Consider the following 26,206-nt stretch of genomic DNA (forward strand, 5'->3'; position numbering starts at 1 on the left):
GGTGGTCCAATTGACTTGGATGATATAGATCCTTATAGTGATTGGACATCACAGGAGCAGCCTCTATTGTTTTCCGACACTGACATCACTGATTTGGAGAGGCAGACTATGGAGGAGGGGGGTGGATTTGGTTTCAAGCTGGATGACATTGAGGAGGATGAGGATGAGAATGAGGATTCATTGCCAGTGCCAGAAGCAGGTGGAGACATAGCTTCATCCAGGATGGAGGATGAGTCTCAGTCAGCCATACCGAGCGAGGAGGCACAGTCACGCCCACAGCAGACTTATACGACTAGACCCTCTAGTTCTACCTCTCCCCAAATTTTTGCTAGAGCTGGGAAGAGGAAGTTGTAATTGTAATTTGTAATGATGTATTTACTTTTGTTTTTACAAAAACTATTTAGTAATTTACCATTTTGCTTCCAGGCTTCCAGCCATCAGCATTCCTCATGAGGATGCGATTTTGTAGACACTTTGCATTTAAATATATCTAGAATCAGCTTGTTTCTTTTGTGTTATCATTTATTGACTCATTGGATGCATCTTCTCATTAAATTATGCAAAAAAAACGCATTTTTTACTAAGTTTAAGCGTGTTTTTAAGTTGCCGAGTTTTTCGCGGAGTTTTTCCGAGTTTTTCCCGAGATTTCCCCGAGTTTTTTTCCCAGGGGCTTGGCGAGTCGAGCCGAGTCGTGCGTAGTCCAACTATGGCTGAAACCACAATTTTGCACATTCCCTAGGTGTACAAAATTTTCAACCAACAGTTCTACTGAACATTCTAACTGAAATACTAATTTAAATTTTACAAATAGGGAAAAAAATATATTCAAACTTAAGTGAACTTCAATAGACCTCACAAATGTGACAGCCACTTAAGAAATTAACATTATCGTTGATAAAAAACCAATCACATTACAGTTCTTGATAACAGAATCAACCTTTTCATTTAAATCATTAATAGGTGGACCATGGATTTTCCCCCCTGAATATGGTGCTCCCATAGGAAAGCGCTCAACAAACTGATTTGCGGTCCAATCTGAAAGACCGTGTTTATCATAGCTCATAAATGCTCCCAAGGCACCCATATACCCTTCATGCCGCAAAAACATAGCCTGTGCTGCACCCTTTGACCTGAAAAGAAAAAACAAATGGAAGTAATGAATACTGAACAATTAAAAACAAATAAGGACAACAAACAAAATGTGATTATGTAAATAACAGCTTCCATGCATAAAAAGAAAACATCACATTTACCAGAATTGTACTGCAAATGAGATGGTGTCCATGGTGTATGCATGACCACGTATGAAAAAACCTCCAAAAAATATTCTCTTAAGTCCATAGCGTAGTGCATTCAAATACGCAATCTAGATTGTTCCAAACAAAAATTCTAGGATGAGAAAAAAAAAGAAGCAAACCATTATTTTCAGACCTTCCACAATAAGCTGTATAGAACCAATGAAAATGCATCATAAATATACTTTACATGTATTCGAAAACACATTTTAAATTCATTCTAAGAGTGCTATAAGATCTACGTAGACATCATAAATCCAGCACATAGGGGTCAAAAAGATCAACACATTGGCAAATCAATAGGGATCTAAAGCATTGAAAATCTTGTGAAGCAGGGTTTGTGGCAATTATACAGCACACATTATAATGGGAAATTTAATTATTTATACCAAGAAAATCATAAAGGCATTCAAACAGCACAGCACGTAGATTAATACAAAAGGCTTAGAGGAAAAAGAGCATGCACTTCACGACAACTTTTAGAGTATAGATACCTTGCAAAATCCCCCATTATCTATAATTTGCTCTTAAAAAAATCCTCCATAACTAAACCTCTTTTTCAAAAATACAAGGAATATATAAGTATTAAAACCTAGAAACTAGTAATTAATAGAGCAAAAAGAGAACCACACTTGGACTTGAATTAGTTTCTGCAACAACATTGGTCTGCCAGCTGGAGATTCATGTCGGTCTGGCAAGACAGGTCCTGTCAAGCAACATGACATAGCGATGTGGATTCGCTTGTCCACCATTATTGAGAGGAAGCAAGCTGTCCTATAGGCAAGAGCAGGTACCTTACATCTTAAAAGTATATCCAAAGAATAATTGAATACTATAGAAACAGAAGTAGAGTCCAAAATGTGCATCACCCTCAGAATCTTGTATCATTTAAAAGTCACCAGGATAGCAAGATTCTTGCTCAAAAATAACAAAGCTATATAATTCCACTAGCATAAATGAATTAAAGGAAGAGAATATGTTAGGGAACATAGCACTAAAAAGGAAAACTTCATCACAAAAATGACCAAAACAATAATGGAATGCCACTTGCTAACAAGCGAAGATCACAGATACAAAAGTACAATGTTCATCCCCCGTTAAAGGGTTAAGCGACAAAAAACATGCAAGAAAATCAGTTGTTTGGATAAGACCCCTGGATGACTTCTTGAGGTTCAAATTTGATGGAGCTTCTAAAGGCATCCAAGAATTGGCAGATCAGTTTCGATGAAAGTGTGTTCTCGCATTGTTATAGGGAAATAATAAGGTGGCTGACATTTTGGCTAATAGTGATGTTACTCAAGATTCACTCACAGCTTTACACAACTCCTCTCATAAGGATTGGAAAACTTATTGCTTATGAAGCCACCCTAAATCCTAATTATCATATTCTTCCTGCCATCCTAATTACTTATTATTTTTTGCACCATGTCAATGCTCATCATATTCCAGCAATCTTTCTTTGAGATAAGCAGGATGTGCCATTTGTTGTGAATAGACATTGGTATAAGTCCAATGCATCAGTAATAACACTCAGTGCATGGAAATAGAATTAAATAGGAAATCATGCAGGTGGTCTATCATGTGTGTATTTGCATGGTATGTAGGTGATGTCAAGAGATCTGCTCTGCTCTTAATGGCTTCTTCTCTGCTTGTTTTAAATCATCCCCTTGCAACCCTTTCCACAGGGGTAGGGTATCCGATAAATGATCAGCAGCTATATTCAATTGTGATGAAGTAGGTGCCCTTGGTTTTATCAAGGCCATTTTGCATGAATCTGTCATGCGTGAAGCTAGTCCCTTGTGGTCTAAATCTTGCATCAGGAGAAGTTCATTAAAAAGCTTGCAGATGCAGTCCCAAACAAAATGCGGCTATTATGGCTTCTATGTCTTATCCTTCCATTGGTGTTCAGCAATGGTGCTACTAAAGGCTCAGCAACACATAGAGAAATCTACGGAGCCAACTAGGATTGCTTCCATGGCAGATTTGTGCCTAGTGACAAAGGAATCAGTGACATGTTACTGCAAGCTTCAGAAGGCAAGGCTTACTGTCAAGACTTAAGGAAAAATGATGAAAATCTCATGTTTACCCGTGACCATGATGTCCTTATTTTTCAAAAGCATTTGCAATGTCCTTGCTCACCTTTGTTTAACCAGTGCCTGCAAAAAATCATTTGGAAGCTTTTCAGAATGTCAAACTTTCAGCATTAGATGCTCCTTACTCTGGTTCTGTTTTTGAAGGCTTTTCACAATGTCAAACTTCCAGCACTCCATGTTGCTTGCTCTGGTTCCACATTGGGTTGAGAACAGCAGGACGTGAGGAAGTTGTATTGCATGAATTGGACAGACAGTGTGCTACTGCGAGTAGCTGGGTTGCATAATGGGGTGGATGCAAATAACTGTAACAGTCTGTTGCTTTCTTGTCTTTTTGGGATTTACATATTGGCCTTGAACTTGTATTTTGAAATCTCTCAGCCAAGTCTGTTATCAGGTTTAAGTCTGTTATCAGGTTTATATTATATGCATCCAACTCAGATTGTATGTTATTTCCAAAGATATTAAATTTGTAACTACAAATATGTAATCAACAAATAGATTTTTACAGAAGAGGTCCCCAATAGAAACTTCGCTAGTTAATCCAAAAAAAAAAGTAAAAGATTCAAAATAAACATAAAACAAGTAGTCCTAATTAAACAGACAGAAACACCAATCCATTATTAGGAAAACACCGTTCCATAGCAACCCATCCAATACGTTTTAGGACAAAGAAAGTACAATAAAGAGAATTTTAAGGGCCCTAGCATAAGATTAGTACCAAAAAGACCAACAAAGTCGATTAAATGGAACAGCTCAGCGAATGATTGAAAAAGGAGCATATCCACCAGCCAAGTCTAACAACTACTAATTGTTGCCAAACTTGAAGTTAATTGAACCTTATGAGCAACAACAGAATCACTATTTACTCTAACAAAAGAGAGATGAAATTGAGAAAAAAGATAGCAACATTCATACACCATAAACTTATATTTTAATGAAAAGTGATAACGAATAAGAACCACATATATGTAACTCAAAACAGGACAATAATTAATGTATAATTGGTCTACTTAGTACTGCTAATTATCATTACTTGGTGAAAACATTACAGAAGTATATATGCATAAACAATAGAAACAGCTTGTGATATTGTTTCACAAAATTTGTCATTAACATCAACTCTAGACATAAAACAATTACAATAACCATTTAACCTAGAGTGATCATTGAGTTAACTAGCTCTAGTCAACATTGATATTCTTATGTTCCCCATAATTCTGCTTGACTAAATTTCCTAGCCACAACATTCTGAATTTTTAGAACTCTTCATGTCCAAGTGGCTTGATGAAATGAGATTAATCTCTCCATTCTAGACACCACCCCCAATAAAGTGATGATAAGGCTTGATATGTTCTCATACCATGAAACAGTAGATTCTTGGTGACCTTCAACATAATCTAACTATCATAATACAGCTTTGTTTTGTTGCTTCCACTGAAGTCCAACACCTCCAAGAATCCTTCACAATTATTACACAAGTAATTGGTAAAAATTAAAATAATGAATGAATTAAATGATTATTTAAAGAGTTAAAAAACAAATGTTTCTAAAAAGAAACAATCGTAAAATAGAAACAACCTAATATTTACATTGAGTTACAATATTGACCATTAATAATGAATAAATAAGATATTATTCTAATACCCTCCCTTAATGGTCAATCTATCAACTACACCAAGTTGCCACCTAAATTTTACAAATTTGTCCGAGCTCAGAGACTTGGTGAGAATATCTACCATCTGATCCGCCATCGAAACATACAGCAACTAAACTGATCCATCTACAACCAGCTTCTGAATGAAGTGACAATGAAGTTCAACATGCTTGGTTCTCTCATGGAAGACTGGATTCTTGGCCAGTTTGAGCACCCCCTAATTGTCACAATAAAGGGGAGTAGGACTTGCTTGAGAGATTTGCATGTTTGAAACCATCCTTCGAAGCCAAACTACCTCACAAGCTGCCTTAACTGTTCCTCGATACTCTAATTTTGTCGAGGAGTGAGCCATTGCCTCCTACTTCTTGCTAGTCCATGTGACTACACCAGATCCCAAATTGAAAACATACCTAGAAGTTGATTTTTTGTCATCAACGAAACCTACCCAATTTGAGTCTGTGAAATCAATGAGTCTAGGATCATGACTTTTGTTGTACAGAAGACCAAAATCAAAAGTGCCCTTCACATAACGCAGCACACACTTCCCTGCTACCCAACGATCAACCTTTGGAGCTGTCATGAAGCATGAAATGTAGCTCACTGCAAAATTGAGATCGAGCCTAGTAGCAGTAAGGTAGATGAGACTACCCACTATCTGCCTGAATGTTGATTCGTTCACCACAAGTGAATCAGATTTGGTTGTCAGCTTCAACCCTTTCTCCATAGGTGTGGATGCAAGTTGGCAATCTTGCATCCAAAACTTGTCCAGCAGACTGCAGGCGTACTTTGACTAAGAGATGAATATACTACCTTTAGTCTACCAAACTTCAACACCTAAGCAATAGTGCAGAAGTCCCAAGTCTATCATGTCAAAGGATTGGCACAAACTTTGTTTAATCTGATCGATCTAAAGTGTCGAACTACCAATGATAATGAGGTCGTCAACATAGGCAACAAGAATAAGAATATCATCACCTATGTATTTGACATACAGATTAGAATCAAATGGACTCCTCTAAAAGCCATTATTTGTGAGGTACTTGTCAATGTTGATGTACCAAGCTCGAGGAGCCTGTTTCAGGCCACAGAGTGCTTTCATCAGTCTGCACACCTGGTGTTCTTTTCCAACAACCTTCAACCCTAGAGGTTGCATCATGTAGACCTCAACCTGCAACTCATTGTTGAGGAATGCACTCTTTACATCCATCTAATGGACTTTCCAACCAAACTAAGTTGCTAAGGCAAGAAGAAGCCGAATAGTACTCATCTTGGTTGTAGGAGAAAAAGTCTCCTCATAGTCAATTCCATCTTTCTGTGAGAATCCCCTAGCAACGAGACAAGCTTTGCACTTGTCAAGGGTTCCGTCAGCTTTGTACTTAACTTTATACACCCATTTGTAGCGAATGGGTTTCTTCCCTAGAGGAAGATCAGAAAGGACCCAAGTGTTATGCTTTGGATGACTATGGTGTTTAGCTTCCATAGCCTTTTCCCACTCAGGAATTCCTTTAGCTTTAGAATATGTCTGGGGCTCAAAAATACTATGAATGTTGGCCATGAGAGAAAAGTTGATTGTATTTTGTTGCTTGCTCTTATTTCTGGAAGATCTACCCTCAATGAGCTCATTAGGTCGAAGATCACTTTAGAGAAGGTTCAATTCCATGCCAGGAATGTAGTAGACATTGAGGAATATGAGATTCCTCCCACCAGACTATGTCTGAACGTTGCCCTTGCCAACAACTGTATACTCTTCACCTCCTCCAAAAAGGACTGAATCAATGAAAGGTGAGAAGTTTGTGAACCAATCACGCCGATTGCGTGAAGTGTCGAGAGGCATCGGAGTCTATGTACCAAGCAGAAGATTTCACATGATCTGTAGGACGCTTCCCCATGAAAGCGTAGAATGCAGATTCTTTCTCCTCTAAGTGCTCTGTGACATTGGCTTTAGGCTGAGACCCTTCCTGCTTCCGCTATTCAAAAGCTATCCGATTATGAAAGTCCTTTATCAAGTGGCCATATTTGTGACAATAGTTACACTGCACTTTCTTCTTCTTTGAGCTATCCTAAGGTGAGAATTGCCTTTACCCTTGTGAAAGGATTTGGTGGTGAAAGCTTGCTCGATGGAAGACGAAGTGGCACTGCTACCAAACTGTTGTTTCCAACGGTCTTGCTACAGAAGTTTGGTGCACAACCTTGGAAATTTTAGGTCAACATTCATTGAAGTAATGTTGAGCGTTTCTATGAAGTGCTCATAGGATTTAGGTAGACTCTCAAGGGTTATAACTACCATATCCTCTTCCTCCATTTTTCTGCCAATTGCTTCCAGTTGATCCTGAATCTCCTTAATCTTTGTTAGATGCTCTTGTAAGGACATACGCTCTTCCATCATGATAGAAAATAGTTGGTTCTTCAAGAAGAAAGTACAGTTGTTATCTGATGTCTCATGGAAATCCTTTAGAATGGTCCAAATCTTTGCAACTATCTTGTCGGATGGCACTTGCGGCCGTTGATCATCCGTAACTAAAAGCTTGATAAGCATGACCGCTTCCCGGTTGCGCTCATCAAACTTATCCTGATCTTGTCCAACTATAGTAGGGCGAGTCTCTTTACCCAGAACGAGATCATCAAGGTGGCAATATTCGAAGATGGTCATCATCCATTGCTTCCATGCGTTGTATTCTTTGTCATTGAATTGTTGACTGCCCTCCAACATGATGTTGGTCAATGATGCCATTGTGTACACTTTTCGAGGCATGAAAAACGAGATTCTGAAAAGGTGAAAAACTGATGACGGAATCCGAGGCACGAATCCCAATGCAAAAACAGAGGCATATTCAAGTACATACTTCAAAAAATACGAAGTATTGCTGACACGAATCCCAATGTATGGATTTTTGATAGACCCAGAAATTCTAACAGAGACCCAAAAAAAAATGGGAAAAACCCACAAGGAATCTTCTATTGAAAATTAATTCCGACAAAAATTCAGAGAGTTTTTATTATTTCCTATTGGGATACCATATTATGCAAGTAATTGGTGAAATAATGAATGAATTAAATGAATAATCGAAAGATCATTTATAGAGTTACATAACGAAAGTTTCTAAAAAAGAAACAATCGTAAAATAGAAACAACCTATTATTTACATTGTTACAATATTGACCATTAATAATAAATAAATAAGATATTATTCTAATAACAATTAAATGGTCTTACATGTTACAAACTTCCAAACATAAACTCATACTCCACTTAAATTCAAGAGTGTTGGTGTGATATTTTCTTCACCTTGGATATGTTCCATACTAACTATGATATTGTACCTATTTAATAGGTTTACTTAAGATAATTAGGGAACATAATTATTCTCACCTAAGAAGCTAATAAAGATGTGTATACCTTGACTTGAGGTACACAAGAGCCACCATTGGCTCATCGATCCTTGATCGGTGGTAGATAGCTGCCACCTCTATTTTGTCAAAGCCACCTTTGTCATAGACAGGTTGAATTAACTGATCGACTGATTGGTGATTCAACTCTTGAATTCAAGATTAGACTGAGTTAACTGATCCACTAATTTGCAGTTCAAATGGTGACCGCTGGACATGTCATCTCTGGTCACACATCCAAGTAGCCTATTTATATGTAATACACTTAGTCATTTGATGGTCAATTTGGTTGATTTGAATGATATAATCTAATTATTGATTTCCTCTATGCTGGAATAGATTGTATTTTTACAGACTGCATCGTTTGTTTTGTGCTTGCAGCTATTGTAACTTTCTTTATTCACCTAGACTCAAGCTAGTGTAATTAAATTTACATCCTACATCATCAAAAAAAAATTGTTTAACCATTTTTGTTTGTATTTCATGTTTTGCCCAGTTACAAGTTTTCTGTTATCGCATTCTATGTCCATTTGGGTTTTCACTTATAACAGTTCAGTTCTGGCCTTTGGCAGGGTTGTGATTTGAAGAATCATTGGTGGCCTATTTGTTTTCTATATTTTGTCGCATCCACCAAAACTCATGTTCAATTTCATGTTTTCATCATTCTAGACTTCCAGTTTCTAGGATAGCATTCCAAGGCAGATTTAATAATATTGTCACATCCATGTGGATTTTGCAAAAGAAAGCAAGTGTGAATTTCCTAACGTTTTGTCCAAGCATACAATAGCATGGTAAAGGTAGATTTTATAAGTTTCAAGCATTTGAAATTTCATTGCAAAATTCAAATCCTTCCAAATTGCATAAAAATTACACATCCGGGACTCTTGCCCACAATTGCCAAAGCATTTAAGTAGTGCAATAGTACAATAAAGGTATTATACGTAATCTGCTAGCATTAAGATTTCATCGCATTTAAGATTTGAAATATCAATTCATGCAATAGCATTATAAAAATTGGATTTCATTGAGATGTCAGATTCACTCCATGGACATGGTAATTCATCCCAAAGCGGACTGCAGCCATGCACTAAAGCCAAAATGGATTCAAATCTTGCATCCAAAGGATCATACACTCAATGTACCACATATCAAAGACAAAAATAGTGTGCCAATGTGGTAAAGGTGGATTTAATAAAGATTTTGGGTTCATAGCTATGTTCCACCAAGTCCCCAAGATGGGGATGGAGGAACGCATTTCGAGGATGGCTATTAAAAAAAGGAAAATATTAAAAAATACAAGGAAATTTTAAATATTTAGATAATAACTTTGATAATGAATTCATTATATACAGTATAGATTCTTAATATGTAACATTTGCAACAAAATGCCCAAACACTGCAAGTCCCAACTACAAAATGACAAGAAAGAAAATATGCTACTACCCCTGAACTTGCAAAATACTTATGCAATCAATGTGTTAAGTTTTGATCAGATTTGGATAAGCAGGTAATTTTAAAATTTAATTGTGCCTTGATCACAATCTGATATCAATTGACGATATCAAATTAAATCCTTCGAATATGATGTGTGTGTGTACCACAGATCAGTTCGTAGAATTCAATCTGCTTGTTGTCTATGTCACCGATCTGCTGTGTGACCTCCATATTCACTGAAGATTATGACCTACTGTCTTTAGATTCTGCACTTATTGTATATCACACGATCTGTTGTATGCATATGCCACGATATGCAATATGTTTCTATATGTCACGATCTCTAACATATTTCTATATGTCACGATCTGTAATGTATCGGACTTCCTTAGAGTTGATAATAATTACGGACTGCTCTATCATTTTATTCACCGTGTATCATACGTGATCCGCATCTGCAGGGTTAATGTGTGTTCACCGTGTAATGGATATTGACTACTACATATATGTCCACCTCTTATCTTTATCACTGTATTTATCAATCACCTTCCCTTATATCGTGTACTTGCTTCTTTTTTTCTGTCAAGAGAAAACGCATCTGCTAATGTATGATATAAGAAGGTTTCTTATAGAGTCGTGATTCTTCACCATGGAACCTGATGACCATTCACAACTTGAATCGGTTACCAACCGATTCAAATGTAATCACAATTATATATATACACCGATTCAAACATTAATCGATTGCAACACTTAGTCTAGTAATCATTAACAATTGCATATTTATTAAACGTCACATATCAACATTTAATATCGTTTTCATTAATAGCTGGCATACGTAATTGTCTAAGGCCAATGGCCAATTAGACAATTACGGTAACTCAGTCATCCTTATGAATTTCGACTGAAGCTACTGCATCCTCAACACAATGGTCCTATCTACTTGTCTCGGAATTGTTGTGGTTAACACAAGTGACAACAAGTTTCTAACTTTGTATTGACATTGGAAAGGAGGCTGCCTTGACAATAAAGGAAATTTTGCATTAAATGTTGCAAAACTGCAATTTTGTCACTAAAAACAATTAAAAACTGTTGTTTTCAGTGATACAAAATCACTATATTGGGATTGAAACACCACCATAAGAGGTACAAAAGTAACTCAAAATCCTAGTTATTGTTTTGCTTAATTTTATCCTGAAAACCTTGCTATTTTACAGTTTACCAACTAAATGGCTGAAAACTACTTTCAAATCTTGCAAAGTCAACCCTAACATGTGACTATCATACACCATAAAGGAGCTTGAAAAATTGTTGTTTTGCAAATCCAAACCTCTCGTTTAGTGTTGAGAGTCGTGTGGGGGCCCCCAAAAGAAAAAAATATGTATTATTTAATGTATTTTGGGCCCTTTTTATAAAAAAGTCAAGTGTAATTGCAAGGGGATGGCTGGCTGTCCCTGTGACAGAGCATGTCATTTAAGTCCCCAATTGTCATGGCGACAATCAGTCATTTCGAAGAAGTCCCCACATTTCCAAGACATTTACAAGTAGTTAGGACCAAGAAAAAATGATCGGGGATGATGAGTGTCTAAGGCATCTCCCAAGTCAATGGCTTTATTATAAACTCCTAGCATATCTTCTATCCATCACAATTGTACATTTTCCAACCTTCTAAACTCCCAAACCTTCATGGCTGAACCAACAGCTTCCTCTAAGGATCAGAACAAATTACTCCTACACCAGATGTGCTTGCAGGTTCTACATCATATTTGTCATATATATTTGGCTGTCTGTTTTTCCAGTATTCCAAGAAAGGGATTTTAAGCATTTGAATGAACAACCAGGTATAGATTTATAGACTCTAATGTTGCAATTCAAACCATCTTCTATGCATTGCTTCCCATCTACATCTTTCCAAATAAATAGAATTTTACACTGAAATACTGGCACGAACCATATAGGCAAATAACTAGACTTTTAAGCATGCAAGGATGAATTATTAAATACAAAATATCCACTTATGTAAAGAATAGAGGAAATAAACATAATGTGTCCTCCTTTTCTTTGTTTCTATAAATGTCTGCATTTAAGGCTTGTTGAGAAAAGCAACCTAGCTTAGAAAAGCCATGCTGGCTGGTTGATAAGCATCATCAAACTTGTTTGTACACATATCTAGTATGTTCAGCTTTTTTAAGAGTAAAATCAAAATGAAAAGGGATAACAATATAATCTGCTCATATTCTTTAAAATTTTGACTAACTTGTCCGATGTTGTAGGAAATCATTCGAAGTAGAGAAAGAGCAATGTCCTCTCGCCTGTAATCTGCAAGATCTTTATTTTCAGATACAACTTTACCAAAGCTTGAAGCTATAGTGGATGCTGAAAGACCAATCTGCACCAGAAGTTAAAAACATAGATAATTACAATAACTTAAAGAAATGCAAACATCATATTATCATAACAATACAGGATAGTATATAGAACAAGTTGTCCATGTGCCTAATGCATTATCAAGAATAGATCAATAGAGCATGAATTTCAATCTCATAGCAGGCTATGTATAATATCTAATGTATTGGAAACAGCTTCTCACAAGCTCTACATAGCATCTAAAGAAATAAACACTTGAGAAAACATTAAATACTTTGCTGCAACAATAATCAATCAATGGACATAACATGCTCAAGATTATCCATAGCATTATTAGTGAACAATGATTATTTACTTTCCAAAGATCATTAGTGTATGATGCAGGAGAATCGTTTAATTTTTGTTTGAGGTTTGCATTCAACGTTTTGCTAGATGTTAAATTACATGTTAGGAGCCATCTAGTTAGGTTTGACTAGATAAGAAATCATAAATTTCAATTTTGGTTTGTAACTAAGCCCCAAGTACCTAATCAAGGGTTTTAAACTTTTAATGCATGGTTAGTGAACTATGGTTTCTAAGAGGATGGAGTATGTACTTAGGGATGATATAGAACTTTGAAAAACATTGTAACAAGTTAGTTTTGAGGAAATTTTGAAGAAAAAGTCCAGTTTTTGTTGCAGGAATAATTGCAGGGTGTGAATAGGGATCTTAGACCTTTATTTTTGGAAAACAAATAAGATTTAAAGCTTTGTTCTCTAATCTTCTTGTGTATGGGGCATTATTAGTTAGTTTGTCATCATTCTCTAGATGAATAAATTAATTTCAATCATTAACAAAAGAATTCAAGCCATTCTTCAAAACAGGGCTGTTTTAGTGCATTTTTTGGTACTATTTGACTGATAAACTATAAATTTCAGGCATTGTATGGAATTTTAAGTTCAAGTAGTACCTGGAGATGTAAAAGATCAATACAGGCATAATGCAGTTTTCAAGAGGTCTTGAAACTAAAATTAAGTCCAAAATTATTTTTTTACCTTTGCTGCCTAGGGCTTCAGTTAGAAATTTGGAGTTTGGGGGGTTAAACGCCTACCCAACTGATGAAATTGGGTCTGTAAGTATTTGTCAACCTATTCCACTTGTTCAAGTAGGTTTTATACCATTTTAGCACATGTGAGGGTTGTAATGTCCCCAACTTGGCCTAGAAAATTACAAACAGTTGTGTGATCAAGGGTGGCAGCCTTGATGACAATCTTTAAGTAGTTAAGAATTAGAAAGTAACAAAGTGTACATAATACCAATATTAGGTTGTATACTTATATCAACTGCAGAATGGAAACATCAAGAACATCACCCTATTCCAATGAATTATTAGGATAAAGACAAATAAGGAATTGATATATGATCTATCCATCAAGGCGTAAAGACTTGCAAACATCCAAGGCATGCGCAGCTGATCTTCCATCAAAGAGGTTTTTAAGAATATGCAATTATACGATCCAAGTCAGATGTTTATAAGATGATTCAACATATCATCAAGACAGCTTGGAGGATGGTGTGAAGATACACAAGTAATCGTACAATTCCTAGTAAAGAGAACTCTTCGTTAACCTCACCAATATCATATCCACTCCATCTATCACTATTTAAGAAGGTCGAACAAATAGATATTGTCATATAAGGGTGAAAGGAGTCATATGCACCCAACTGTAATACATCACAATGAAGAAGAGATTAGATCATGAAACACAGTGAATGTCGACAACCTTGAATCCGTTGGTGCCAAGTTTACCAAACTCGATACATGCTGTCAAGGTGACCATATCTAAATGCTAGTCAACCACCTCATAATACTGTAATCTGAATTATAAAGATATCGACTGAGGCAAGAGTAAATATTAATTAATGATTATGATTAAGTTACACAATGTCAGCTAACGATCAGCGATCACAAGTTAGACACTAATCTCAATGAAGAGACACGATAACAACCAATTACCATCGATCACTAGTTTGAAGATTAATAATAATGAAAGGATGTCATTATAAGCAGTATGATTAGTAAGTGTTATGAAGGAAGACGATCACAAAGAGACATGAAGCATGTCTTATCCATGTGACTTCTCATCCTAAGCACATGGTATAAGAGGGCATTCTCAATCTCTCAATTCAGGACCGATTCAGTTTATCCTTTATTCTTTTATCCAATTTGGATCTCTCTTCTAAGAGCAGTTGCCGTAGGCACACAACCAATTGCATAAGGAACAAAGTCAACAATCAGAGAAGGCATTAATCTTGCATAATTACATTGCCAGATCAGAAACAACATTGTCATCTATTGTTGCAAGCATAAACATACACATCAGAAATTGTAATGTCCCCATTTTTTTAGGGTTCTCTCGTAGTGCAATTGGCGTTGGCTTTGGGGGTTTCTGATGCACCAATGAGTTCAAATGGATTAATGGAGATGAACGACACCAAATGGAGTGATTTCAGACAACTTGTCCGAGACTTTCTATTTTTAGCACTTACTATCTATAGTAAGTTTTAGTGCATCCCAAATTGGGCCAGTTCGGTGTTTGGACACACTATTTTTAGCAGTTGCTATTTTTAGTAAGTGTCTATTTTTAGTAGTGAGTCGGCCTCTATTTTCCTAGCAGTGAAATATGTCATTCTTGGACGTTGGCTGAATTTTATTGTGTTAAAAAGACATATTTTTTGATTTCTAGTTACTTAAGTCTATTATATTGTCACTTTACAACTTAAATAATTTGTACCCCTTGGCCTAGTTGCAGAACATTGTTTTAAAAGGTGGCCCTTTATGTCCTTATGTGAGGCTTATTTATGAAGAAATGTTTTATCCCACATTGATTGGTAAAGAGAGTGGAGCCTCTTGAGAATGTTATAAAAGCAACTTAGTGGAGTTCATTTCTCAGGCTTGGTTTATTATTTTCACTTGGAGAATTTGGGAGCTTTGGCTTTCAATAGGTTTTAGGATAGAAACCCTCGAGCTTAGAGGCAGTGAACGGATACCCATTGTCAATTGGAGATATTACCCATTGTCAATTGGAGATATTATCCAGATATCTCACTTGTGTTTCAAATTTCTGGAAAAGAGGATACTGCTGTTGTAAGGTACATATTCTATTTCTACTGAACATTTTGCTAGGGTTTGGAGGAGGAATTGGGTTGTTTTTGTGAAGGTTTCCTGCTGTGCATGGATATGCTTTCTTTACATTTTGGATTTGTTGAGTTTAATGGTAAACTGTGCTATTTTGGGTGAAGGCTACAGTCACTCAGCAGATAAGGTTCATTAGTTTCAGCCAGTCAGCTTATTTTTAGTCTCCACTTTCCTACATTTCTTAGACTTTCAGAGGATAAGAATCTGAACAGGCTTGTGTTGGAAGTGTCTATTCCCTTGTGGTGTTGAGTTTCGGGAGTTGGAATGAAGAATATTTGGTGTAGAGTATATCTGAGCATGGTCATTGCTCATAGTCTCATACTTGGATAGGAGCGATCAACCTAGTAACTGTGATATCAGACTCTAAGAAGAAGATTTGTATCAGATCTGAAGTATAAGAGAAAGCAATTGCGGACCTTTTGAATTTAAAATGCTGCTATTCAGATACTGGAGTTATCTATGTAATAAAAAAAGGTCAGAAAATCAGTCATTGACTATTAATTTCTGAATTATTTTACTCTATAGTCTGATTTCGTCCAGCAGTAATCTTAGTTGGAAATGCATATGATTATTCTTTTGGGAAATTGCAAGTTTATAGCACCATACGAATGTAAAATGAAGTTGATACAAACCAAAATATACATGACTTCAAAATGATCCTTTCATGCAAGCTGTTTGACATAATGCCTGCTGAGACGTTCCAATGAAAAGTTCCAATGATCATTGATTGAATGTGTTTGAACTTGCTCTTATACCTCTCAAACAGAAAGGATGGCATCCTTTGAATTCGATGAGTCATATCTCTTCTTGATCGACCTCTTCATAACCATTAGTTTGGTTAATCAAATTGTATCAATTAGTCATTGATATTATAATTATGTCAAAGCTTGTTAAATCGATGTTTGTATAATTCTGTTAAGATACTTATTATCTCAATTAATATCATCATTCTCCCTTACTCAATCTGTTTACTGATCACCAATCTGTGTACTTCTTTAACCATCATTGATATTGCTCACAAAACATAATTACTGTCTTAACAGCTCTTTGCTTTACTAATCATTATTTATGACAAATCATTAGAGTAGTTTACTCCTCTCCTTATATCGATAAACTAGACTATCTTTCAAGTCATTGTTCTTTATCATTAATCAATGCTTTCATAGACCTCATTAATATCATTACTTTGTCCTTCATTGGATGGATCTTCAATAAGTCTCGCTATGATAATCGTCTTAGGTTTTCATGCACCAAATGAACTGAAGTAGTCTTATGTCAATGCTCAATACTTGATGATCTTCTCCAGTATGATGATAGTTGATCAAGATGCTTAGATGGTATTCATGTCATCCTTGAACAGTTGAACCTTCTCCATGTAAGAAAGATTAACTTAATTTCTTGAAGATGCTTTCCTTGTTATGATAAGCATGTTACTTACTATCTTTATTTGACATGGAAATATCACTTATACTATCATGGAAATATCACTTATACTATCTTCTTACTAGCTATCAGTGCTCAAGGTTTTCCACTCCTTGTAATATTTCTAATTTTAATTTACTGACATTTCAACCAACACTTTGTAACAGATTGGTCTGAGATGGCTTCCAACCTGTTTTAAAATGATGTAAGAAATCAGCATAACATTTATTTCCAAAACTCACAGAATTCATCTTCATTGATACCACAATATTGTATAAAAATAAGATCACAACAAATTTCTTTATTACTTTCTTAACTGCTATTACAAAAGTAATAACTCAGAAATTCCTTATAGCAGATATATTTTTATTAAATCAACAGTAATTACCATACCCTATATGTGCTAACCTGAAGTGTTGAATGACCAAACAAAAATCAAGAGTTGTATTTGTCCATCCTTGAAACCATGATTCGAAAACTTGGACTCGGACTCGACTCAACGGCCCAAATTTTTGACTCTGCAAAAAACTTGGCATGGGCTCAGCAAAAACAAAACTCATAATCACACAAAAAAAAAGAAATCAATGAATTTAGAGAACAAAGAAGTCTGATTTGACTATCATTTTGTCATAATTAAAACATTAACATGTCATATGACCCTCAAAATCTCAAAATTTAAAATTTTAGTCGCTATGTCTATTATGTTCAGGCACCGAAAGAGTCTGAGCCCAACACTAGAGAATCTGAACCTAAGACTCCAGATTCAGAATCTTGGAGCAGGACTCAGCCGAGTACTCTTCAAGAATCAGCCAGATTTGGCTCGGGAGTCTGGTTGACTCAGCTCGACCAGCTCAGACACTCACGAGTTTGGCAAGTTTTACAGGGTACTCAGCAAGTCTTCAAACTATGCTTGAAACTATACAACTCCTTTCTAGCCTAGTACGAAAGGTTTAAATGTGTTGATAGCAACTAATATAAGTTGTGATTCTCTTCAAAGAAGCTGCGACAGCCAATATGGGGCCCACTAGGAGCCATGTAGGAGTCTTAGAAGACCTTTGACCCTCCAACATTCATCACTCCATTCTTCTTACTTGTCTTTTAGCTGTGTTGGATATTCTTGATGTCTAAATACCCAATCTTTGTCTAATTACCACTGCACCTTGTCACATCCTCACCCTTGGCAGTTCCTTTGTGGTGCAATTCTCTTTTTTTTTTGTGTGTACAGCACCACCCAAAAAGCTTTGACTCACCTTTATAATGTGGTGCTGACTTTACGAAACCCCATAAGAGGCTACAGCTGATGTTAAAAGGCATCCAATAAAATATTTATATGCACTTGTGAGTTGTACGACTCTTGTACAGATTGAAAGAGTTTGGCCTTGGCTGATTTGACCATATAGTATGGCATGGTATACTTATTGATTTCTAAACCATTATTTTCACGAGCACACACACTGCATTGATATTCCCTGAATACTTCATCCTTCATAAATATCAAAATGACATTTATTATTTGCCTGCAATCTAAACAAATTTGTACCAGGATACTTGAAACTTGCAGCCGACAACAAAACTCAACATTTTATAAAAAATCATGAACTTACGTGAATCACGCCCAATTGACTAGGGAGAAATATTGCATCGCCGAACCCAATCTTTGCCTGAGGGTTTTCATCCTACTACAATAGAAAATCTAATCACCTCCACAACTAGGGTTTCAACCAAAATATCAAATGCTCCGAGTGCACAAATGGATCCCTTCATTCTCTTTTTATAATCTTCTTTGGAACTTCTAGAAAAAGACACTTTTGAAAAATAAATAATAATTCTTTACCTCCACACAAAAATGACTTCATATTATTTTAGTTTTGGCCCTGAGCTAAAGTTATTAAAAATTCATGATAATAATTAATTAATGCAAGTTGCTTAAAAATATCAATTTAAGACAACTTTATTTAATTAATTAATTTATATCCTTTCTACTCACCGAGGCCCAAAAAAAGGGACATTACAGCAACACAGACAATTTAAGTACATACAATAACAATGATACTATCATATGATCTAGCCGCCTACATAGAAATGGCAGTGCTCTTTGGCATTCACCACCTTTTTATAATATTTTACATTTCCCTAAGAACCTCTTTTCTTAAGAATTGGATAGATTCATATCAAATTGATTTATAAAGCTGATTTTCATGTTATCTATTTTGTCTATTATCATGCCAAAACAAAGTATACAGCATTAGAAATGGCAGGAAGGTCACTACATTCTTGCCAATTTCTTAATCGTAAGCAAGAATATCCAGGCAAATGATCCTCAATAGCAGATTATTAATGCATATAAAAAGGTATTTTCCCTTTCTAATTTGAGCATGGAAACAAGAGGTGTATACAAAAAGAAAAGTTTTACACTCTAAATATTTTCCAAGCTTAGACTATTAAATTAAGAGACAGTTTAAACAAGTGATCAACTTGAAGATATGGAAGTCCAAAAAAGATCCTCCAAGGCCACAACAACTTTCAAAATAAATGATTATATATTGTTGACATGTTACAGAATTGATGAAAAATTACAAGAAACTCAGCAAAACAGGAAAAAGGTCAGTGGGAAGTTGAAGCTTCTTAAACACACATTGACTGAAAAAGCAGCTCCTATCAAGGTCAAATATTTGCTTATACCAATCAAGAGGTTAAAACATTTCGAGTTTCTCTTGAGCACCAAAATATTCTTGACAGCACATAATAGCTAAATTTGAGACAACTTCAAGATGACTTTAATGTACATACAAATACTACAACACAGGAACTCCTCTTGGAATACAAGCTATTATTCATCAGAAAACTCTGCCAACTATTTGTATCAGTACCTTTGAATAATCCAGACCACCATAAATGTCTCCAACAAGCATATCCACTGACCGGTTGTCCCCTCCTTGGCTAATTTCAAGTATCTCATCAAAACTAAAATTGTACCTTGTCAGTCATAATATCTAAAACTTGATACTTTTTGAGTTTTATGAACATTAATTGTTCATTGAAAAACACACTTATATATATTGCTCAGCTTTTGGATGAGTAATCCAAAGGAATCTAGTGCATACCTCGTACATTTTGTCAGAAGTCGTCCTAACCCCCAAAATGTACCTCCTCCAACATTTGTTCCACTTACCCGCTGGAATTTTCCATCTCCATCCACCTGTGTAAGAAAGTAAATAAAAAACAGATAATAAAGAAAATTGATGAAATAAATACATCAAAATGTATTTATAGAATTAGAGCATTTAATTAGCTTGATTTTTATATATAAAAAAAAAATACCAAACATATTTAATGCATAGGATGCAGCAATTATTTATTCTTAGACACATCTCTAGAACCTTGGAATCAGAACAGAAAAGAAGTATGCTAATAAATAGTTAGAAGATCTGAAGATTATACCTTAATCATACTAACACCAGAACCAATATTGCAAAGAAGATATGGAAACAAATCATTCTGGTCTATCTGGACAAATTCTTTGTGGCCTTCCATGTGGGTAAATGCTTCATGACGAATTGCCTGTAAATGTCCAGATTACCAGATCCATTAAAATTGTGTGTTTAAAACCCATCTTTAATTATTAGATTGCAATCATAACCATATCATCTGGATCTAAATTCTTTTAAGCACCATAAATTTTAAGGCCAAACAACACAATGATTTAGAAAGCTATAATGAATCCAACAACTAGATTATTGTGAAAATCAGATCATTTGGATTGACAAATAGAAAGGAGGAAATAAAAGAAAGCCCAAATTAAGGCCTTTGAAACCACACAAACCTTCATAATGCACGCTATTTTCACAATTTTATCACATAAGAACGAAATTATGAATGCAGGCACTCTTTTGTTTATAAAAATGTTTATATAAAACAACCTTTTTCTGATTCTTTTCTGGCAGTCCTTGGGTCCCCCTGGATTTGCCGCAGCTTGGCCTAGGTTCACCCAAGGTCCCTTAAACCTTCGGCAAACCATTGAGGAATCAGCACAAGACCCAAACCTGAGCCATATCCATATAGGTATGAGGGAGTCTTGAGGAACCCGGTAACATAGAGAACAAACATCACAATAAAACATCTACTTTGGTTTTATTGACTTCAATATTTAGGTGGAAAAAGTTAGCATGCTCACATTTGTGTATTATACCAAAAAGTTAGCATGCTCACATTTGTGTATTATACCACATTTAGACATCTTCCAGATGCTTGGACATAATATTATTATCTTATGTCCTGTTATAATTTGGACATGGGTTGTCGATGTTTGCTGATGGATTATCCTATATGAAATTACCATGATTACTTTGCATATCTATAAGCGTACTTGTTAATTGAACAAATGTGTTTGATTAACATTAATAATTTAATTGAATATTAATAATATGATTAAGTCGTTTTTATTATCAAATAATGCTACTAAGGTATGTCGAGATGTGTTGATGATGGGAACACATACTAAGGAAGGTGAACTAGTTTGGTCAATGAAGTACGATAAACCTGTAACTGAAAGTTGCTAAGTAAATACTTGGTTAAATGTATTAATTAAGATGACTAAAAGAATTAGAATTGGTTTTTAAATAATGCTTGCTTATTTGATTGTTAGGATTAAATTTAATTGATCAATTAGTAAATTAGAATGTCTTTATTTGAAATTAATCAATATTTATTTCCGAATAAATGATTAGTCAAATTAGAATTGAGTTGCAAGTTGTATTCTAATTATTCATTTTGCAAACTTTTAATTTTAGAATTTTAATTTAAATAAATTGAATTAATGCTAATTATTTATTGAATTGGAATAAGTGTTTCAGCTATAATTAGTTTTGTAAGGAGATAATTATTATAATAGAATTAGATATTTTTTTACTATTTTAATTGCTTTAATTAGGTGATGTGCATGATTTTGAATTATACTATTTTACTTGGAATTTTTAAGATACGGAATAGATTTATTATTTATAATTAAGGTTTCCAATTAGGGTTTCGGGAGTTTTGTAGAAGAGATATTTTATTAAAAGATGGAATTCAACAGGTCACACATTCTATTTGCATTTTCACACTCACAGAAATATAAATTAGTGCTTGAGGAGACTTAAAAGAGATTGTTAAAGGATTCGAGAGTTTGATTCAAGGGTTAGCCTTGATCGACAAGGTTATCAAATTGGGGGTTGAATGGGTTGGCATCTTAGCATGGAATTATTTAGATCACATTTCATTTGAAGTTAAAATGAATTAGGTGTTTGTGAATCTACGATTGATTTATAATTGATTCTATGTTTGAAATTGTAAAGGATTCATTGAATAGCACTAGCATTCTAAAGAAAGAATAGGAAAACCAATCAATTCTATTTAGAGTAAACTAGAATTCTTGTAGAATTGAAATTTAATAAATTTGAAATCCTTGTTATTCTGATTTTTGCGAACTAAATCTAAAAGTAGTAATTTGAAACCAAAACCATAAGATTCATGTTGTAGGGAAATGAATACAAAACCCTAGGATTAAATCTATGAGCTTAGGAAAGAGTATATGATAAAAATTGGAACTTGGAACTGAATCTTGAATTTTCTATGAAAGTATATGATGTGCAATTTCACTATTAGAAAGCATGTAGAGTTTAATTACAAGGATGAATAAATTTGGCGCTTTAAGGAAAGTACTGAACTAGTTTTGTGAAGATGACTAATTTGGTGCTTTCTTTGTGTTGAAATCCATATATGAGTATTGCTGAGTCTGATTTAGGTCAGCACGAAGACCTGGTGAAACTTTGGAGTTTTGATCTTCTTGGGGATCGTTCCTTCACAGTCTTGGAAATATTATTTTCCTTGTAATTGAAGTTTTAGAAGTCTATTTGAAAATCTGAACCTAGGAAAGGTATTGTGACCCCTGGGACACTGAAATGTGAAAATATTTTGTTCTGGACAGAACTCCAATTGTGTGGACTGTGCCACAATTGTGATAGTGTCCTTCGGATGGGACTGCAACTCTCACAAACTGTGGTGCACAGAATCTATTTCAGGTCCTGATTAGTCTGTATTCAATCCGAAAGGTACTGAAAGGTTTGAAAATGACTAGGAATGTTCCCTTCGTAAATTTGTATGCATTTACCTTGATTGCATGATTGAATTGATATTTGATCTCCATTTGTTTAGTGTCTTGTTTGGACTGCTCATTAGTGACCTTTAGACAGTTTATGTACTAGATGACTAGTGAGTGAGCTAAGTTGGAACCAAATCCCATGCTACTACTACACTTGAGTACCTGGAGGATCTTGAGAGTTCGATGTATGAGAAGTTTAATATCCATGTAGTGGTTAATTAATTCTGGTACCATCTTCTCTACTTTGTATCCTAACACCTGCTGATGGCAAAAGTCTGCACTTTCGTTCAACGCAGAATAGAATGTTGAATGTATCCTACCCTCTCTTGAATAAGGAAATCTCCAGTTCTATCTGGATTGATCAAAGGAGATAAATTCAAGGTTCCAAGTATCAGGTCTTGACTTGCTCAAGATAACTCAGTGATTGATGTGATTTGTTGGCAATCACGAAGGGACTTATGCATTTGATAAGCTGGCCTACATCTAGTATGGTGTTCTAGCGATGCTTTACTTTTGAAACTGGGCGAAATAAATAGCAAACGGATAGGGTTTAGAGATCCTAGGGACAATGACAATAACAATTGGTGCTATAGGTAGACAAATTTGGAATAAACTAGTTCCTACTTGGCTAGAGATAAACTCACAACTCCACAAGAATAGTGCAAGCTCCAAAGGCAATATGAGGATTTTCAGACTGAATATTCATTTAGATAACCAATTCTAGCAAAGTCTGAAACAAACATTCATAGTTGAACTAAAGACAATGGTAGGTTCAAACTGACCATGCACAAAGACCTGCAGTCAGCAAGCCTCCAATGGTATGAACCCGAAATCAAATCAAATACCCTCACAATTCACCATTAAGATCACTGAACTTTAATTAGCTAGACAAAGAGAAACCATGCAAACAAGTTAAAGCAAATAGCAAAACACCATATTATAATGCTTTATTCATCTGCTCCAACTACCATTACAACAATTTGTGTCCAACAATTCCTATTCTATTCTATTTCTACTTCTAACTATTGCTACTTCTAAAATTCTAGTTGTCTAACCTTTCTTTTTCTAACTTCCTACAATGAGAGGCACTAGCCTGTTATAGATTTTACATTCTGAATCAATGGTCAAGATTCCATCCATCCAATGGCTTTGATTTGCCTTCTAGAAGTCCTGACAACTTTTTGGTTAATAATCTCAACAACCATCAACCACTTTTTCAGCTACCTTCAACTGTTTTCCATTAATCCTACTAGAAGACAATATTTCACGGGGATCAAGGCACAAAAAGGTAAATTTGGTAGCTAGGAAATAACTAACTTGTGCCCCCCCTTGAATTGCATTATGAAGGGCCAAAAGTAGTCATTTTACAATAAAATAATTGTTATTACAATAAATCCAACTTTTGTCATTCCCAACTTTTATAGATTTTACATTCTGAATCAATGGTCAGGATTCCATCCATCCAATGGCTCTGACTTGCCTTCTAGAAGTCCTGACAACTTTTTGGTTAATGAGCTCAACAACCATCAACCACTTTTTCAGCTACCTTCAACTATTTTCAATTAATCCTACTAGAAGACAAAATTTCACGGGGCTCAAGGCACAAAAAGGTAAATTTGGTAGCTAGGAAATAACTAACTTGTGCCCTGTTGATGTGTATTTTGTACACGACCAAACACAGAATAAAATACCCAGAGGTATCTTATCCTCTCTTGAGCAAAGTTTCCTGACTGCTGAAGATCTCGCCGAAGGATCAGTCGAGGCAACTCCAAGGTTCTTGTATGTAGGCTCTCTACTCGTGGATAAGCTCTTTGTGGTATGATGTGATTTTGCTGGAATCACAAGGGGACTTACACTTGATGACTAAACATCTGATTTGCTTTGAACATTGCTGGAACACAAGATTTCACTAGCCTAGATTAGCGAGGAAAGGATCTAATTCTGACACTAAGAATGTAGGAGCAATGAATGATCTTTGATGAAATTCTAACTAAGTCTTGTTTTGACATCCCAAGACCATCTCCACAAGGTTAGTGCGATCTTCGGAGGAAAACTTTTATGATGTTAAGATCATCGCTACAGGCATAGACACCATCAGGCTGATGCATATCAGTGAAGAAGCGGCAATTGAAGTTAAGCTTAAACTGAATGATTCCAGTTGACTACACAAGGCAAGTCTGCAATCAACAAACTGCTAGTAGTATGGATGTACGAATTCCACCATCAATCAAACACATTTCTTCCACTCATCTAATAACATGAAATCAAATATGAGAAGTATAGAGACCATGCAAATTGTTGAATCGACCCATAGATTTCACCATTTCTTCAATGAAGTTTTACAAGTCTTTTACAACAACATCTTGGCAACGATCTTTGCCTTCTCTTTCTATTCTACTTTAATTGTTATTCTATCAACTGACTATTCACTATTTCTAACTATTCACCTTCTAACTACTGACTAACTATTAGCCTTTACAAATGAGGAGCCAGGGCTTATATAGTGCCCACAATACAATTCAATGGCTCAGATCAATTTGAGATGAATGGCCGAGATTTTACATTAAAACCCTAATTAGGGTTTGTTACAACAAACTCAATTCTGACCAATGAAATAATTGCATTATTTGGACACATGTCTTCTCTGGAATATTCGACCAATGGAGAACCGGGGTAGGTACATCGAAGTTTGTGCCATCTCCCATGAGTTAGGTACATTGAATCTGGACACGTTGAGGTGGACCAATCCGACTGGAGGAGTGATGACTGGGATGCCACCTTGTCTGACACTTGTAACTTGGTAGATATTCAATTTGATGTTGTTGAGAAGCTAGCTTTAGTTAACTCTTCTGAAACTGTCTGCTTCTTCAACAAACCCTTGCTTTAACTTCCCTTGTCTTCAATGTGCAGGATGGATGGTGTACCTTTCCTTCGAATGCTGGACTGGAAGAGGTCGTCCCTGATGATGCTGGACCGGAGAAGGTCGTCCTTTTAACTGCAAGACAAACAAAAAAAGATGATTAAGGACACATAATAAATTCATTTCAACATAGCATTTTATACCTTAAATCATCAACAAGAAGACATCAAAATTAAGTTTGTTAAAGAGTCTTTCCAGGGACAGGCCCTATAAGAATTTCGCCCTGGACCCTCTGGAAGGGTCAAGAGCGAATTTTGCATTCCTGGCTCAAATTCTTCTCACCTTGTGATCATACTTCCTTAGATACATGCCCAAGG

The 26,206-nt window shown here is 35.4% G+C and overlaps 1 protein-coding gene across 4 annotated transcripts in view; it reads right to left on the minus strand.

Moving 5' to 3' along the window:
* Nucleotides 1–26,206, minus strand: part of LOC131065083 (pantothenate kinase 2) — a 345,145-nt gene that overhangs the window by 276,133 nt on the left and 42,806 nt on the right. For all 4 annotated transcript variants that reach the window (XM_057999509.2, XM_057999495.2, XM_057999488.2 and 1 more), the window contains 6 exons: nt 20,272–20,391; nt 19,935–20,029; nt 19,701–19,794; nt 12,121–12,252; nt 1,254–1,366; nt 938–1,130 (listed from right to left, as the gene is read on the minus strand). In XM_057999509.2, coding sequence (XP_057855492.2) covers nt 938–1,130; nt 1,254–1,366; nt 12,121–12,252; nt 19,701–19,794; nt 19,935–20,029; nt 20,272–20,391 — 747 coding nt within the window. The remainder of the gene's footprint in view (nt 1–937; nt 1,131–1,253; nt 1,367–12,120; nt 12,253–19,700; nt 19,795–19,934; nt 20,030–20,271; nt 20,392–26,206) is intronic.

This window comes from Cryptomeria japonica, chromosome 1 (genome assembly GCF_030272615.1).
Source record: "Cryptomeria japonica chromosome 1, Sugi_1.0, whole genome shotgun sequence".
NCBI lineage: Eukaryota > Viridiplantae > Streptophyta > Pinopsida > Cupressales > Cupressaceae > Cryptomeria > Cryptomeria japonica.